The sequence below is a fragment of the Chiloscyllium plagiosum genome, chromosome 28 (assembly GCF_004010195.1).
Source record: "Chiloscyllium plagiosum isolate BGI_BamShark_2017 chromosome 28, ASM401019v2, whole genome shotgun sequence".
Taxonomy (NCBI): domain Eukaryota; kingdom Metazoa; phylum Chordata; class Chondrichthyes; order Orectolobiformes; family Hemiscylliidae; genus Chiloscyllium; species Chiloscyllium plagiosum.
This window is the reverse complement of record NC_057737.1, coordinates 35,684,221-35,700,381: the sequence shown is the minus strand read 5'-3', so window position 1 is coordinate 35,700,381 and position 16,161 is coordinate 35,684,221. Positions and strand designations below refer to the sequence as shown.

Below are 16,161 nucleotides of genomic sequence, written 5' to 3'. Positions count from 1 at the left end.
AAAGGATCCTTCCACATTCGGCAGAGATTTTCCTGCACCTCCAAAAGTCTCATCTACTGTGTCTGTTGCTCTCCATGTGGTCTTCTGTACATTGGGGAACAGGACTTCAACTTGCAGAACGTTTCAGAGAACATCTCCAGGAGACACGCAATCAACCCCACCACCCTGTGGCCAAACATTTCAACTCCCCCTCCTACAGTGCTAAGGACATGCAAGTCCCAAGCCTCCTCCACTACCAAAGTTTAGCCCCACAATGCCTGGAGGAAGAACACCTCATCTTCCACCGTGGGACCCTTCAATCACACGGGTTCAATGTTGATTGCACCAGTTTCCTGATCTCCCCTCCCCCCACTTTATCCTAGATCCAACCCTCCAACTCGGCATTGCCCTACCCGTTCATCTTCATTCTCACCTATCTGCTCCACCCTCCACTCTGACATATCACCATCATCCCCACCTTCATTTCCAGCTACTTTCCGCTCAGCTCCACACACCCTCCCATTTATGTCAGCCCCCTTTCCTCACCGTTCTCCCCCAGCCAACACACTCACACATTCCTGATGAGGAGCTTATGCTTGAAATGTTGACTCTCTTGCTCCTCAGATGCTGCCTGACCGGCTATTCTTTTCCAACACTACATTTTTTGACAGCTTGACAGAGTAACTCTGACATAAATGCAATTTTAGCCAAAGTGCAACAGTGATAAGCAACATTTCACAGGTAAGTTTTCGATGGAGATCATTGGCTGTCCTTCATGAATCCAACTTTCCATCTCAACATCTCGCTTTTGTTTAGAAAAATAGAACTATCTAGTCAGTTTCTCGTCCAAAAACATCATCCTTATGTACCGTTCTACCCGGAACCACTCCCATGTTCTTCTGTCCTGAACATGTTTCTTTTATTTGTTCACAGGATGTGGATACCACTGGCTGGGCCAACACTTATTGTGCTTCCAGGATTTTCCAGAGGGCAGTTAAGAATCGACCACATTGCAGTGGGTTTGTTGGGCAGACCAGTTATGGACAGCAGCTTAGGAGTATAAGGTCTTTCGTGAAACTGATGAGTTTTATCAACAATGGTTATATGGTCATTGTTAGACTCTTAATTCAAGGCGGTTGTTTATTTCACCATCTGACATGTTTTGAACCCAAGTTCCAAGGACACCATCAGTGTCCCCTGAGTTAAAAGTCTAATAATAATACCACTTAGGACATCGCCTCTCCATACTGAAGCAATAAAACAAGTTTTATTCAATAAATGCAACAGCTGAATGCTCTACCCCACAATAATATGACCCACCATCACACTCTACACACCCCTCAAACATTAAACACGATCATTTCCTGACCTTATATTCATCTCATTTACAACCAAATATTCATTATTCTCACAACGGTGTTCACCTCACTCCTACACCCTCTCCCCCTCCCGCCCAAAGAACGTGTTATTCTCATTCTCTTCCACCCCAGAAGAAAATAACCCGGGTTAATCTTCTCCTCGCCCCGTACCGGATCCGGAGATTTTTCACCGGGTCCCGGGTCCGGTAAACCGCTTCCACCCGCTCATCGCCGCAATACGCCATGCCCGCTGTCCCCGCGGTTTCCTTGGTAACGGAGTAGGCCTCACGCCTCACTCCGGATCCTCCTGCAGCTCGTGTGGGAGCGGAGCCCGCCTCAGCTCCGGCTGCGGCGTGATGGAGCCCTGTGTCCCACCCACCCGGCTCGGGCAGCAGCGGTGGCGGCTCTCACGCCTCTCGGTTATGAACTGTCCAAACGCTCTATATCCCTGACAAGTCAAGCTGACAACTGCCGCTGCAGACCGTCCTCCTGGTCAACCACCAGCTCACACCGCAGCAACTTGCACACTCTCTCTCTCTCTCTCCAGAATTGTTCACTCTCTTTCGGTTGGCTCAGTCCCATCAACCAAATAAAATTATCAAATGAGATGCCCTTCCTCAAGGGACACAAGCAATAACCATTTAAATTATAAAGAAAAAAGGAAATTTAACAAACTAAGGGAGATTATTTTCTATACTGTCAATTCAATGTTCAAAATCAGAAGTCACACCACACCAGGTTATAGTGCAATAGGTTTATTTGAAATCGCAAGCGTTCGAAGGGCAGCCCCTCTTCTTCAGGTGTCCTGTGAATTCTGATTTTGTCCACTCAGTACAACACGAGCACCTACACATTATGGCAATCCAGTGTTCCTGCAGTACTCAGGAAAATTCAAGTATAATCATGAATGTTGGGTGCTACGTGGTAGCAATCATAACATGTATAGAATCACTCTTGTGTTTCATAGTATTTACAGCCCAACCATTTTCAGAATTTATCTCAATCACAAGTGTCTTCCCATCTTACTTCATCTCACCCTGTCAGTTTGACATTCTATATGTGTATGTGAACATACATAACAGGGGTAAGACACTTGAGCTGCACAGTCATTTACTAAGATCATGACTGATTGCAACTTAACTCCACATGATTGCTTAAAAGGGGTCATTGAACTCTATTAACTTTATTTATGTCTCCACAGATGCTGACTGACCTTCTGAGTATCTCCTGAATGTTGATTTTACTTTGATTAAAGAATTTTCCATAGAATTTCTTACTGATTTATTAGTTTGTCAGCCTCCCAAATCACGAGACAATGGCTTGCACTTTGGTAGTCAATTCTGTTAAACATCACTTACTGTGATGCAGAAGTCCTACTCCTGCACAGCAGTCTCTGTTGCACTTGCTGCAGATAAAGGCAATGCGCTGAGACATTTCCCATTTCTTCCCTCCTCTTTTGATAGCCCCTCTGAATAATCATTCTCCAGGGATCTCAACATTCAATGGCTGTCTCCGAATTGCCTGATTCAATGTTTCCTTATTTCATAGCTCACCTGTAGGTGTGTTGTAGTAAGTTTGCAGATGACACCAACATTGGAGGTGTAGTGGACAGTGAAGAAGGTTACCTCAGTGTACAACAGGATCTTGATCAGATGAGCCAATGGGCTGAGGAGTGGCAGATGGAGTTTAATTTAGATAAATTTGAGGTGCTACATTTTAGAGTGGCATGGATAGTATAAACAGACAAAGTCTTTTCCCGGGGGGAGAGAAAGATGTGTGTGGAGAGCCAAAGCTACAGAGTGAGGGGAAAGATATAAATGGGATCCAAGGGGCAACTTTTTCACACAGAGGGTGGTGCATGTATGGAATGAGCTGCCAGAAGAATTGGTGGAGGCTGGTACAACTGCAGCATTTAAAAGGCATCTGGATGAGTATATGAATAGAAAGGGTCGAGATTAGGTTAGGATATTTGGTTGGCATGGACAAGTTGCACCGAAGGTTTGTTTCCATGCCATACATTTCTATGACTCTAGATATACACATCCAGTAGATTAGACCCAGTGTCCAGATTACCACACATGTAATTGTTTCTGGACAGATGATGACAAGTCACTGCAGATATTTTTTGAAAATTGTGTATGCTTTCACGAACGATGACCTCAAAGTTGGTGACTTTGTCTTCCCAAGATATGCTGAGGATACCTTGCCTATCATAAGTGCCCGAAACGTCGAATCTTCTGTTCCCTAGATGCTGCCTGACCTGCTGTGCTGTTCCAGCAATAAAGTTTCAGCTTTGATCTCCAGCGTCTGCAGACCTCACTTTCTCCTATCATAAGTAGTCCCTGTCTCACTACTATACAGGAATTCATGGGGGATGTAAACTTAGTAGATTTGCAGTTTGGTATATTCAGGTTGCTGTTGGTTTACAATGTAGATATGAGTGGCTTTTTTTTAAAGATTAGATTACTTACAGTGTGGAAACAGGCCCTTCGGCCCAACAAGTCCACACCGACACTCCAAAGAGCAACCCACCCAGACCCATTCCCCTACACTTAACACTACGGGCAATTTAGCATGGCCAATTCACCTAACCTGCACATCTTTTTTTGGACCCGGAGGAAACCCACGCAGACACCACACAGACAGTCGCCCAAGGTGGGAATTGAAGCCAGGACTCTGGCACTGTGAGGCAGCGGTGCTAACCACTGTGCCACCGTGCTGCCTACTTTAGATTAGATTCCCTACAGTGTGGAAACAGGCCCTTTGGCCCAACCAGTCCACACCGACCCTCCGAAGAGTAACCCACCTAGACCCATTTCCCCTCTGACTAATGCACCTAACACTATGGGCAATTTAGCATGACCAATTCACCTGACTAGCACATCTTTGGACTGTGGGAGAAAACCGGAGCACCCGGAGAAAACCCACACAGACACGGGGAGAATGCGCAAACTCCATACAGACAGTCGCCTGAAGCTGGAATTGAACCTGGGACCCTGGTGCTGTGACACAGCAGTGCTAACCACTGAGCAACCGTGCCGCCCCCTGTATTTATGGCCCTGTGTTTTGGACAATAACACAAGTGAAAATATCTATGCCCTATTAAACTCCTTTAAAATCTTAGACCTCAATCCAATCACATCTGAAACTTCACTTTTTGAAAGAAAAGAACCCAAACTTGTTTAGCCTTCCATTATAGTTGTAACCTCTCAGCTCTGGTGGAATTCTTGTCAGATTTTCTTTTGCATCCCCTTCAGTAACTTTACATTGCTTTTGCAATATAGAAACCAGATATTTGCCTAGTACTTCAATATGTGGTCTAAGTTTCAATACAAGTATAATACTAAGTTATTTAAATACAAAAATATAAGTTATGAACCCTAATGTTTTATTTGCATTTTTAGAGCTTTGTTAACCAGCATTTTTGATTTTCATGATTTGTGAATTTGTATCATACCAGCTTTTATTTTGCAAGGTAACTTACTTATTTCTCCTAACAAACCATACCACCTTACACCTATCAGTTGCCATTTACCCGCCCAATCTGCAAGTTACTTTTTTTTTTACATTTTATCAATTTAAACAATTTCCAATTTGGTGGTAAACATTTTATGTAAATAATAAATAATAATGGTTACAAATTTCATTCTATTAACATTAACTTGTCAATCTGCTTCTTCAGCCCCTAACCTCAATTTAGTCACTTTAAGTCCACTTTAGTCTTTTGAAATCTCAAGTATATTGCACCGAACTGCAATCTGTATCTGTGTGAGGTGGCATATCACATTCCAAATCACAAGTATGAATTTACCAGGTATTATAATCACTTTGATTGATATTCTAAGTAAAATAGTGCACTTTTTAATGCATTGCAACACTTTATTTTCACAAGCATTTCAAATAGCAATCTAAATAGTCATTCAGGTTTTACAATATGAAAGGCAACACTTAACCTTTGAGGTAAAAAAAGTATTTTTGACATTATGGTTTGCATCTTTTGCAAATTTTTATCACTGAGGCACGCACCAGTGATTAATACATTGTTTCTGTCTCAGTATTGATGAATAGGAGACATATTTTGAAGTCAATACACATTGAAGGCAATAGGAGAGGATCAGCACCCATTTTATGGTGCCTCAGTAAATATCAGAAAATAACTTTCAGTAAGTGCTTTATCCTAAACAGTGGAATATGCAAATGGCCATAATACACAAATACTTTAAAAATATACACATGTGCTTATACCGATTGCCAAGGCTGGTGCTTACCTTTTCAAAATTTTAAAAGAAAATTGAACATGAAAATACTTAAACCAAACATCTAACTGATAAACTATTCTTTAGAATTTGGACTGTGCAATAGAATCAAACTAGACATTTTGTAAAATTGAATGCTCTCTAGGTGATGTTTGTAAAGTCTGCAACTATAAATACAGTGTAGTCGAGGCACCATACCACATCTGACAGTGTACATATACCTTTCAAATCTTGTTTCTTTGGAATGTCCCACTGCTAAAGTATGACAAATTACTAACATTTCTTCTTCACTGCCTGGACAAATTTATTTGAGGCAGAAAAAGCCAGAAATAATTTTGCAATAAAGTTAACAAGATTTTTCTTAAATTATGAAAGGAACTTAATTACATTGTTGAATCATTTAAAACAGAGGTTTAGTGATTCACAAGTTAATTATTAACATTGACTGCAATACAAATGGATGTATCATACACCAAGTACATGGATCTTCTTTAAGCAATGCTTATTGCATCTTTGATCCAATAATGATGAAGACTTTTTATGCAGACATTTAGAATCCCTCATCAATATTTGTGTTGTCTGACATTGATTGGAAAAATAGTTGAGTTACAAATCAGAATTATCAGCATTTAACTTAACAACATATGTTCCAGTACAACATCAAAAATGAACAGTCCATTACATCATAGGAAAATTAACTTACTATCATTCAAACCTTATTTTGAAATAAAATGTGAGCCTGTTTGAATGCCCCAGAATATTCTGGCTGGTTTCCATTCCATTGCACAAAATACCATATATACAAAGCAAATTTTCCATGTAATATCCTCGATGAAAAATAAACTAACAAAAATGACAGTTTCCTTCAAAAAGAGCAAGCTAAGTGGAATAGCAAAGAAAAATATTCAATGTACAAATTGATTAATCTATTTAGCTCTTTGTATTCAAAAATATAACTCTTATGCATTTTTCTTCAGAAATTACAATCTTTTAATAGTTTCACATTGTTCTGGCTTCACTTCCATGAAAAGCAAAATCTATATCAACAAGATAGGTGTCTCCGTATTGTAACTAGGAAATCTCTGCTCTTCAGAAACTTTGAAAGAGATCCCAGTGGTTAAAACAGCCACTATATAAAGTAGCAAGAAGCAAAGTACACAATCTCCACTGGGCTGGGGAAGTGGTGGGATGGGGTCTGTGGATGAGATAAGGTAAGAGACCACACTGTAAACATACTTTCTTTTTCATATAAAATACATTTAACACATTTTAAAGTTTTCAAGATCTTAAAAAATGACAAAGCTATTCACTGGGGTATGTACTAAAGACTAGAATGTTAGGATTAAGTAGTAGTGAAGTGGAATACAGATCTAATACACAAGGCCAAAATACTGACTCAGCCAAAACAAAGCTATAGAATATGCAACTGATATACTTCTAGAAAGAAGAAATTTGGGGTGCTTTCAACATGAATTGCTGGATGAAACAGGCAATGATGAATAAACTATCCATTTCACATCTTACCTGACGTTCTTTTATATCAATTTCAGTAAAAAAGGTACATCAAGCAGGTTTAAAATAGATTGCCAATTTACTATAATCCGCTTTTCATATAGTGATAAATGTTTTAAACAGAGTTTTTTAAAAATATTACACAACATCAGGTTATATTTGGAGGGAAGGGTTTTCAGAGTGCTGCTCCTTCGTCGGGTAGTTAGTGGAGCAGGATCATAGGACACAGAATTTACAGCAAAAGATCATGGTGTCATACAACTGATGCAACATATTCAACAAATCTAGATTGCTGTTTGCTCAATATAATGCATCAGTTGTATGACACTATGATCTTTTGCTATATATATAGTATGTCCTATGATCCTGGTCCACTAGCTACCTGACAAAGAAGCAGCACTCTGAAAGCTTGTACTTCCAAATCCACCTTTTGGACTCTGACCTGGTCTTGTATGATTTTTAACTTTGTCCACCCCAGTCCAACACCAGCACCTCCACATCATAACTAAACTGAGACACTGAGTAGCTTTACATTTGGGTTGATCCATGAAAGAGGGGAGAGTTACATTAATAAAGATAAAAATGAGACAAGTAAGCATCAGAAGTTAAATACTGTATCTAACTAAAAAAAACACTAGTACTCACATCTAGGCAACATAGTCAGTGTAGATCATGGTGCAGGGCCTGAATGGGTTTGGGTTGCATATGCAAGGCAGAAAGGAGATACTTTGGCAGGAGCACTATTTATAGGTAGAAACTTCCATTAAAAAGAACACTTTCCAAGTATAGTTGGATAAGAAGAAAAATATTAAACATTACTGTGAACTGTCTTTTTGCTGTGTAATTAATGGATTAATTTCCTGTATTCTTGTGCCAAAAAAGGCAATAAAAAATTGTATAGAAAAGCATTGAGAAACTGAAGGTAGACAATCGGTTTATAATAAAATCAGGAAATGAATACCCAATTTTTGAAAATTATTTTCCTTCCTGAAAGTGTTGATTGGCTCTTGCAGGATCAGAGATGGTCCACACAAACTGCAGACCCCTCGAGCCACGCTTAGACAATAATTCTTAATGTAAGCCAAATGGGGTTTCATAAAGTATTAATCTGTTGGTAATATTCCAGCTAACAATTAATATAGACAGTGATGTTTCAATAAACATTGAAATATTGTAACCTGATAACCAGTGTATTATATAAGGATCAAAATGCTTAAGGACCTTCATATATTGTACTTATCCTTAAAATGGTTGGTTGATTAGTATTACCATTTACATTCCACTTCTGATGTTCAATCTGGGATCATCTCCAGATAAGAAATGGTCTGATTTCAGTAAAATCAGCTGCAAGACAGTTGGCAATTTGATTCAGTAAATGAAGTAACAGAATGTGAATGGTTTGGTGTTTGGGTGGAGATTTTCTTCCTTCCTCCTCTCATCATACCAACTCCCAGGTGGGATATGTTCCGTATACAGCTATATACTCCCCTCTTTTGACAAAGTGGTTACTGTGTGAACCTGTGGAATCAGTGCCAATGGATGATTTAAATGTGGAGTGAAGTACAGTTAAATCCAATTCAGTTGTCAAGTCACTAACACTCACACCATTGTCACAATAAGCCTGGCTGCTTGTTGACTGAAAGCAAATAAACTAAAGAACAGAATCTATTTTCTATGCGTATTTTTAAATCATCTCTGAGCCACCATTGTGCTCTCCCTAGTGAAAAATGCAAGTCCTGGTTAAACAAAGTATAAAAGATTGATTCAGTATCACTGAAAATTAAGTGCATCATTTTCCACATATGTCAAAGATATAGCAACGGCTTACATTAACTTAAAAATGAAACCTGTTCTTTCACAAGACTTTCCATTCTTTTTCACTGAAGCAAATTTATTAAATAATGAACTCCAGAAAATGCATTTTTCAATATACTTATGTGTTTATTTTTTGGGTTATTTTATGAAGAAAGGTTGGATCTGTACTCAGAGGTTAAGAGAATGGGAGATGTTCTTATTGGAACGCATTATCCTGAGGAATGTATAGTATAGTTCCAGAATAAGGGACTGCCCTTTTAAGATAAATATGAAGAAGAATCTTTGGAAATCTCTACCCACCGCACTGTGGAAGTTGAATCCTTGACTATATTCAAGGTTGAGAAAGACAGAAGTTTGAACAATAAGGACTCAAGGGTTGAGAGGAAGAAGCAGAAAAGTGAAACTGAGACCAAGATCAGATCATCCATGATCTTGCTAAATGTCAAAGCCGACTTGAGGAGTCACATGGCTTACTCCTGTTCCTAGTTCTTATGTTTTACCAAATACTTCCATATAGCCATCCAACTTCAACAATTCAATTTTTTTAAACTGCACCCTATTGTGCTTTCCTTGGCTACAAATGATAAAGCGCAACTTTGTATCATAAGGAGGATTTCAGGATGAAAACTAAAAATTTCGGGATAGAGTCAAGAATCAATCTTAGCACAAATCTGTCATCAGTAAGCTCATTTAGCCTTGATTAAGATTGGAGGCACTTCAATGTCAAGGCACTTTCATATTGATGTTAGGGCTCCAAAAGAACAGTCCTGAAGTCTGTGCTCCTCCCTCTATACTGTAGCAGTGTGCAATCAATCCCTGTAGTGGGTCAATAAGAAGGAAGCCCATGTGTTCTTACTTCCAATAGGTAATTTTAAGATTGATGAAAACCAAATGTTAGACACAATTCAGAGGCAAGGAGAGCATATCTTTTATATTAGGTTATACTTTTGACACCATCAATATAAAAGTGTCTTCAACTTGGAAGACCCAATGGAGCCATGAACTATGCCCAACAAAAGGGACATCATCCTGCAATACAGAAACATTATAAATTCAGACTCCAAAGTCACAACCATCACAATTCATTAAAAGTAGAAAATAAATATCATTCTTCAAAGTCAGTCATATGTGTGATGGTCAAGTCAGATTGTACCATGGCAAAGAGCCAAATTGAGATTCTGGGTTAGCTCTCGGTTACTGGCTGGGTCACAGCATTCTGTCCAGTGCATACCCTCTTCAGTGGTGGTGCCCCTGAATATTCATCATCCTCCTCTTCCACAACCTGATAACAAACCATAGAAAGAGTTGATCTGAAGAATCAAAAAGCATGTTAAAGATTTGCTGTTAAAACTACAAAACTTTGGTTCAAAGGAAAATTCACTGAAAACCAAGATCTGTATTAACATTTTGAATGGGTCCCTATGAAATAAAAACTGAAAAAAGATTAATCTTTCTACTGCTGAATATAACATTACATTTTTCCCATTAAAATTCTATGATCTAGTGAGATTTTCAGCCTCCCACTTGAATATTGTCTTCATTGAATTCACCAAAGAATTTGCTTATTTTGATTCATCCAATACATGAGCTTTATTGTTAAAAATGAGTTTAGTGTCAGTGGTACATAATAATTTAAAGACAGACAGCCACAAAGACCATATCCACCTTGGAATCTGGAAATTATTAATACCACTTTTCAGTTTTATTTTGACAATACTTTTTAATAATCCTAAAATAATTAATTTGCTTAAAAAAATTCAAATACGATAAAAATTCAAATGCTCTATTCTCTGGATCAATATTGCCAATAGCATCACTTTCCAAATTTCTCTCCTGCTCTGCAACTCATTCATCCTACCTGTTGCACTGCTTTCTGTACTTATTAAAGTGGTTATTCTTGTGCAACACTAAAGACAGGGATTCTACAAGGTAACGGACCATGGAAAACATCAGAGCAAGATTTTCCCTATCTGTCTCTCCACAACTGGGTGACACGTTGGCTCAGTGGTTAGCACTGCTGCCTCACAGCACCAGGGACCCAGGTTTGATTCCTGCCTCAGGTGACTGTCTGTGGCGTTTGCACGTTCTCCCCATGTCTGTGTGGGTTTCCTCCAGGTGCTCCAGTTTCCTCCCACAATCCAAAGATGTGCAGGTCAGGTGAATTGGCCATGATAAATTGTCCATAGCGTTAGGTGCATTAGTCAGGGGTAAATATAGGATAGAGGAATGGGTCTGGGTGGATTACTCTTAGGAAGGTTGGTGTGGACTTGTTGGACCGCAGGGCTTATTTCCACACTGTAGGGAATCTAATCTAATCTAATATTCATTTTACAGTAGAGACTACATGATTGGTGACTTAAACCAATTTTCCTAAAAGAATCTGTAGCTTCCCAATTTTCATAGCATTTACTTATTAGCTCAAATCCTAAGATTCACAGTGATGAAATTCACTTTTTTTTCCCATCCTCTACAAGTTTATTATCCTGGTAAGCATTAAATGCGTTTGCATGTGTCATCTTAATTTGGAAACCATGGCCTTGAAGCAGGAGTCAAATTTCTGCACCAGTTTCACATCTGTTTGATAAAAATGAATCACAGGGATAATTACACCAAAATGACAATGCACACGCACCCTAAGACTTGACTTTTGTTCATTTGTCTGTGTGCTTATCCAAATTAAAATGTTGGGATCTGCACATTTAACTTATACATGTCCAAACTGATCTAAATAAACCAAGTAAAAGAAGTGCTATTAGAAAAGTTTAAATTTGGGGTTTGGAGCTTAACTCGAATGTGTGCTTCATTCTCACAACTACACTAAAACATACAGGAGCTCAGTCTTCCCCAAAACGTAGGTGTACACACAATTGGTTCGTGGCTTACCTGAGGCTGCAAGGGAACCAGCTCCTCCTTTGTAAGCATTGGAGGGTCATCTCCTACTTCTGAGGAAGGAAGGGAAGGTTCTGTGAGAGAGAATTGAGAAATTACCATAATTTCTATCCAGACTAACCATAAATGTCCACTTGCTGAATAAGAGTCAGAAAAATGGTTGGGATCTTAGCAGGAGAAAAGAGAATTGTGAGAATCTGACTAAAATAACTTGGAAATTGAAAACCTGTTTGCACTTTATTCAAAGCATCAGGGAAATAAAACTATTTTATTAATGAATAAAATTATAAGTGAATTAGTGAGGAACAGAGCCATTATTTTCTGTCTTAAACAGAGCTAGTTGATTTTAATGCTGAGGCCATACAGAGGACAATATGCAATGGCTTCAGGGTAACCAGCCAAGGGTCCCATTCTGAAAACCTATGCATTTACAATTGAACAGCTGTCTGACGCTCACAGTTTAGGTCGATTCTGTTAGTTAGTTGGTTGATCTCTGTTGGAACAATTAGTATTAGTGTTCAGATTGACGATTGAGGTAGGCTACTCTGAGGAAGAGCTGCAGTACTGATTGATCTGCATCCTAGTTGACAGCCAATGTCTTCTGCAGGAAAGAGACGAAGGCTAAGTACTGAGTTTTACAATGTCACTATTACTGTGTACATAGAAACAATGGGACACTTTTTTTCATCTCACTTGTAAGGAGGATGTTGTCTCTTGCTGCAATACAATTTCATGAATACCAAGTAGCCTTCAGTACCTCTCCAAGACCACTATTCTTCATGCATAGCTCTAAGCATTCTTCAATAGTGTTAGCAAGCTGATCATCTTGAATGGCACCACAGAAATGACACAGGTGTGTGTTGTGAGGACAATTGGGGACATCAGTTGGAAAGTGAAATGGTAAAATTGTGTGCTGTATTCATTTTAGTAGTATGAATAATATAGTAGAATATATTTTTAAGGGAATAAAACATTTAACTACGATGTTCTGAGACAATGGGCTGAGAAGTGGCAGATGGAGTTTAATTCAGATAAGTGGGAGGTGCTGCATTTTGAGAAAGCAAATCTTAGCAGGACTTATACATTTAATGGTAAAGTCCTAGGGAGTGTTGCTGAACAAAGAGACCTTGGAGTGCAGGTTCATAGCTCCTTGAAAGTGGAGTTGCAGGTAGAGAGGATAGTGAAGGCGGCATTTGGTATGCTTTCCTTTATTGGTCAGAGTATTGAGTACAGGAGTTGGGAGGTCATGTTGTGGTTGTACAGGACATTGGTTAGGCCACTGTTGGAATATTGCGTGCAATTCTGGTCTCCTTCCTATCGGAAAGATGTTGTGAAACTTGAAAGGGTTCAGAAAAGATTTACAAGGATGTTGCCAGGGTTGGAGGATTGTACCAGTCTCCGCCACGTCCTCTGGCAGCTCATTCCATATACGTACCACCCTCTGCGTGAAAAAGTTGCCCCTTAGGTCTCTTTTATATCTTTCCCCTTTCACCCTAAACCTATGCCCTCTAGTTCTGGACTCACCGACCCCAGGAAAAAGACTTTGTCTATTTATCCTATCCATGCCCCTCATAACTAGATAGGGTTGGGATATCTGGTCGGCATGGACGGTTTGGACTAAAGGGTCTGTTTCCAGTCTGTACATCTCTATGACTCTATGACTTTGGTGTATTTGTGCAAAAGACACAAAATTAGCAATTAGGACATCAAATGCATGCTGGTCTTCCTTTAAAGGGTATTACAGTACAAGAATAAGTTGTCTAGGGATGTTCTGTTTACCAACAATTGATCAATGTTGTGTAAACTTCAATGCGGGTGCATAATCTTTATGTCGAGAGTGTGATGTTAGAAAAGAGCAGCAGGTCAGGCAGTATCCGAGGAGCAGGAGAATGAGGCTTTCCGACAGGGGGCTGAGAGATAAATGGGAGGGGGGTGGAACAGTAGCTGAGAATGTGATAGGTTGATGACGGTCGAGGAGAAGGTGATAGGTTGGAGAGGAGGGTGGAGCAAGTAGATAGGAAAGGTGATAGACAGGTCAAAAGGGCAGTGCCAAGTTGGAGGCTTGGGACTGGGATAATGTGGGGGGAGGGGGAATGAGGAAACTGGTGAAATCCACATTGATCCATGTGGTTACAGGGTCCCAAGGCAGAGGATGAGGCGTTATTCCTCCAGGCACCATGTGGTAAGGGTTTGGCAATGGAGGAGGCAGGACCTGCATGTCCCTGGAGGAGTGGGAGGGGGAGTTGAAGTCTTCAGTGGGGTTAGTTGGTGCAGGTGTCCCAGAGATGTTCTCTGAAATGATTCACAAATAGGCATCCAGTCTCCCCGATGTAGAGGAGACCATATTGGGCATAACAGATACAGTAGATGACATTGGGGGAGGTACAGGTAAATTTCTATTGGATGTGGAAGGATCCCTTGGGGCCTTGGACTTGGGTGAGGGGGGTGGTGTGGGCATAGGTTTTGTACTTCAGTGGCAGGGGAAGGTAGGTTTTGTACTTCCTGCAGTGGCAGGGGAAGGTGCCAGGAGTAGGGTGTGGGCTGGTGGGGTCATGGATCTGACAAGGGAGCCGTGGAGAGAACGGTGTCTCTGGAACATTGATAGGGTTGGAAAGGGAAATATGTCCCTAGTCGTGGGGATAGGTCATTTCATCTCCCCCCTCCCACCCCCACCCACATTATCCCAGTCCCAAGCCTCCAACTTGTCATCACCCTCTTAACTTGTCCATCACCTTTGCCATCTAGCCACTTCACCCCATCACCTTCTCCCCCACCTTCATCTACCTATTTCATTCTCAGCTACGTTCACCCAACGCAACGCGCGCGCGCGCCCCTGGGTTCTTGTTCACAATTATCTAAGTGGTCATTCTGGACCACACTTTAATATTTTAAAGGCAGCATGGCACCTCTGACAACTCAGCACACTCTGCGATCTGCTCTGAATGGTCATCCAATTAACTACTCAAGGATAGTTTTACATATTCACAGTGATTGCACAGTAACAGCCAATATAATTCCTGTTGCTCTCCATACCTTCCATGCTTTCCTGCCCAAGCATGGGAGGCTGAGAGTCATCTGCTTTAAAATCAGACAGAAGCGTTGGGCTGACAGGCTCACTTTGCTCCGGGCTGGGGCTCGAGTTTGTACTGCTGTCCACTTTTACCTGGTAGGCATCTGATAAGGAGCTCTGATTACTGGTCTCATCTGAAAGATTAAAACACACAATCATATTTTAATCAATCTGAAATGATCATTAGAAGGAAAAACATTTCCAATCATTTAGGTACAATGTATGCCCATTAATGTTATAAAAAACAATTTAATAAGATTTTTCCCGAGTTCTTGTCCCTGCTTCCCTGGAGACACTGACTCCTGCAAGGTTACGTGACCAAGAAGCTTGGCTGTTCCCAGGTGACCACTTTTCATGTACAAGTCAGGATAGTAAACACCATCAGGTTGTTCCACAATATCTGACATCAAAGCCAAGATCTTTCTGATCTGAACATTTATCCACACTTAACTTAGTGACTGAAGGCTAAACGTGGAGCTCACAAAGACCCTCAGATCAAATAAGTGGAATTAGGATTAAGCTGAGAAGACCCCATCATATTTGCTAGTTTGCACTGCACATTTGAATGTTGCTGTTATTAAATAGTGCCACTGTAGGAGTCCATCCATCTCTTCATTGAAGAAAGAGCTTGAGTCTGGCGATTACTGCATAAATTACAGGTATTTACTACTGGAAGTCCAAATAACAATGGGTGTTAACACAACCAACCTGAAACTGCCCTCACTTTGTGCCCTTTATTGCACTTTGTTTATTCAGGAATGATGAAGGGCTTTTTCCCGAAACATCAATTTTCCTGCTTCTCGGATGCTGCCTGTCTGCAGTCCTTGTTTTTACCTCGTTGATTTTAACCCTACTGCGAATCCTCTTGCAAGGATGCCTTCCTTGAAGAAGTTTTCCTCCTCTCTCTACAAGAATCCATAAGAATACTCCTGCCAAACACTTATTCTTCATTAGTCCAAGAACTTTGACCAAATACAGTTTTTAATTTTGACACCACTGATACCACATAACTATATACTGATCAAGAATTACATCTTGGACTGAGCATTTACTCACATTTATTCATTGATCTAACATTGTGTTACTTTTTCAAAATATTAGTCAATTTACTAGTATTTACTTTGTAGTCAGCATAACAAAGATCATTGCACCAGTTGCACTGGAGATTAAACATTTCATATTTTCTATTTTCTGTTATAAATCATGCACTTATTCCTCAGCTTCCCTCCTATGGTGGTGGTATGTCACTGTCTACTCACAGTATTAGAGCTGCTGCAGCAAC

General features: G+C 40.1%; 2 protein-coding genes across 3 annotated transcripts in view; both read right to left on the bottom strand.

The window, feature by feature from the left end:
- mks1 (MKS transition zone complex subunit 1) overlaps nt 1–2,039 on the bottom strand; it is a 65,292-nt gene extending 63,253 nt beyond the window's left edge. The window contains exon 1 of the mRNA XM_043718702.1: nt 1,509–2,039. Within this exon, the coding sequence (XP_043574637.1) occupies nt 1,509–1,582 (74 nt within the window). The 5' untranslated portion in view covers nt 1,583–2,039. The remainder of the gene's footprint in view (nt 1–1,508) is intronic.
- A 5,424-nt stretch (nt 2,040–7,463) lies between these two features.
- The window catches only part of LOC122564114 (B-cell CLL/lymphoma 7 protein family member B-like), a 35,367-nt gene continuing 26,669 nt past the window's right edge, over nt 7,464–16,161 (bottom strand). The window contains exons 5-7 of one of the 2 annotated variants that reach the window (XM_043718700.1): nt 14,843–15,013; nt 11,804–11,883; nt 7,464–10,202 (exon numbers count right to left, since the gene is read on the bottom strand). In XM_043718700.1, the coding sequence (XP_043574635.1) occupies nt 10,104–10,202; nt 11,804–11,883; nt 14,843–15,013 (350 nt within the window). In that variant the 3' untranslated portion in view covers nt 7,464–10,103. The remainder of the gene's footprint in view (nt 10,203–11,803; nt 11,884–14,842; nt 15,014–16,161) is intronic. The other variant, XM_043718701.1, reaches the window with a different exon arrangement.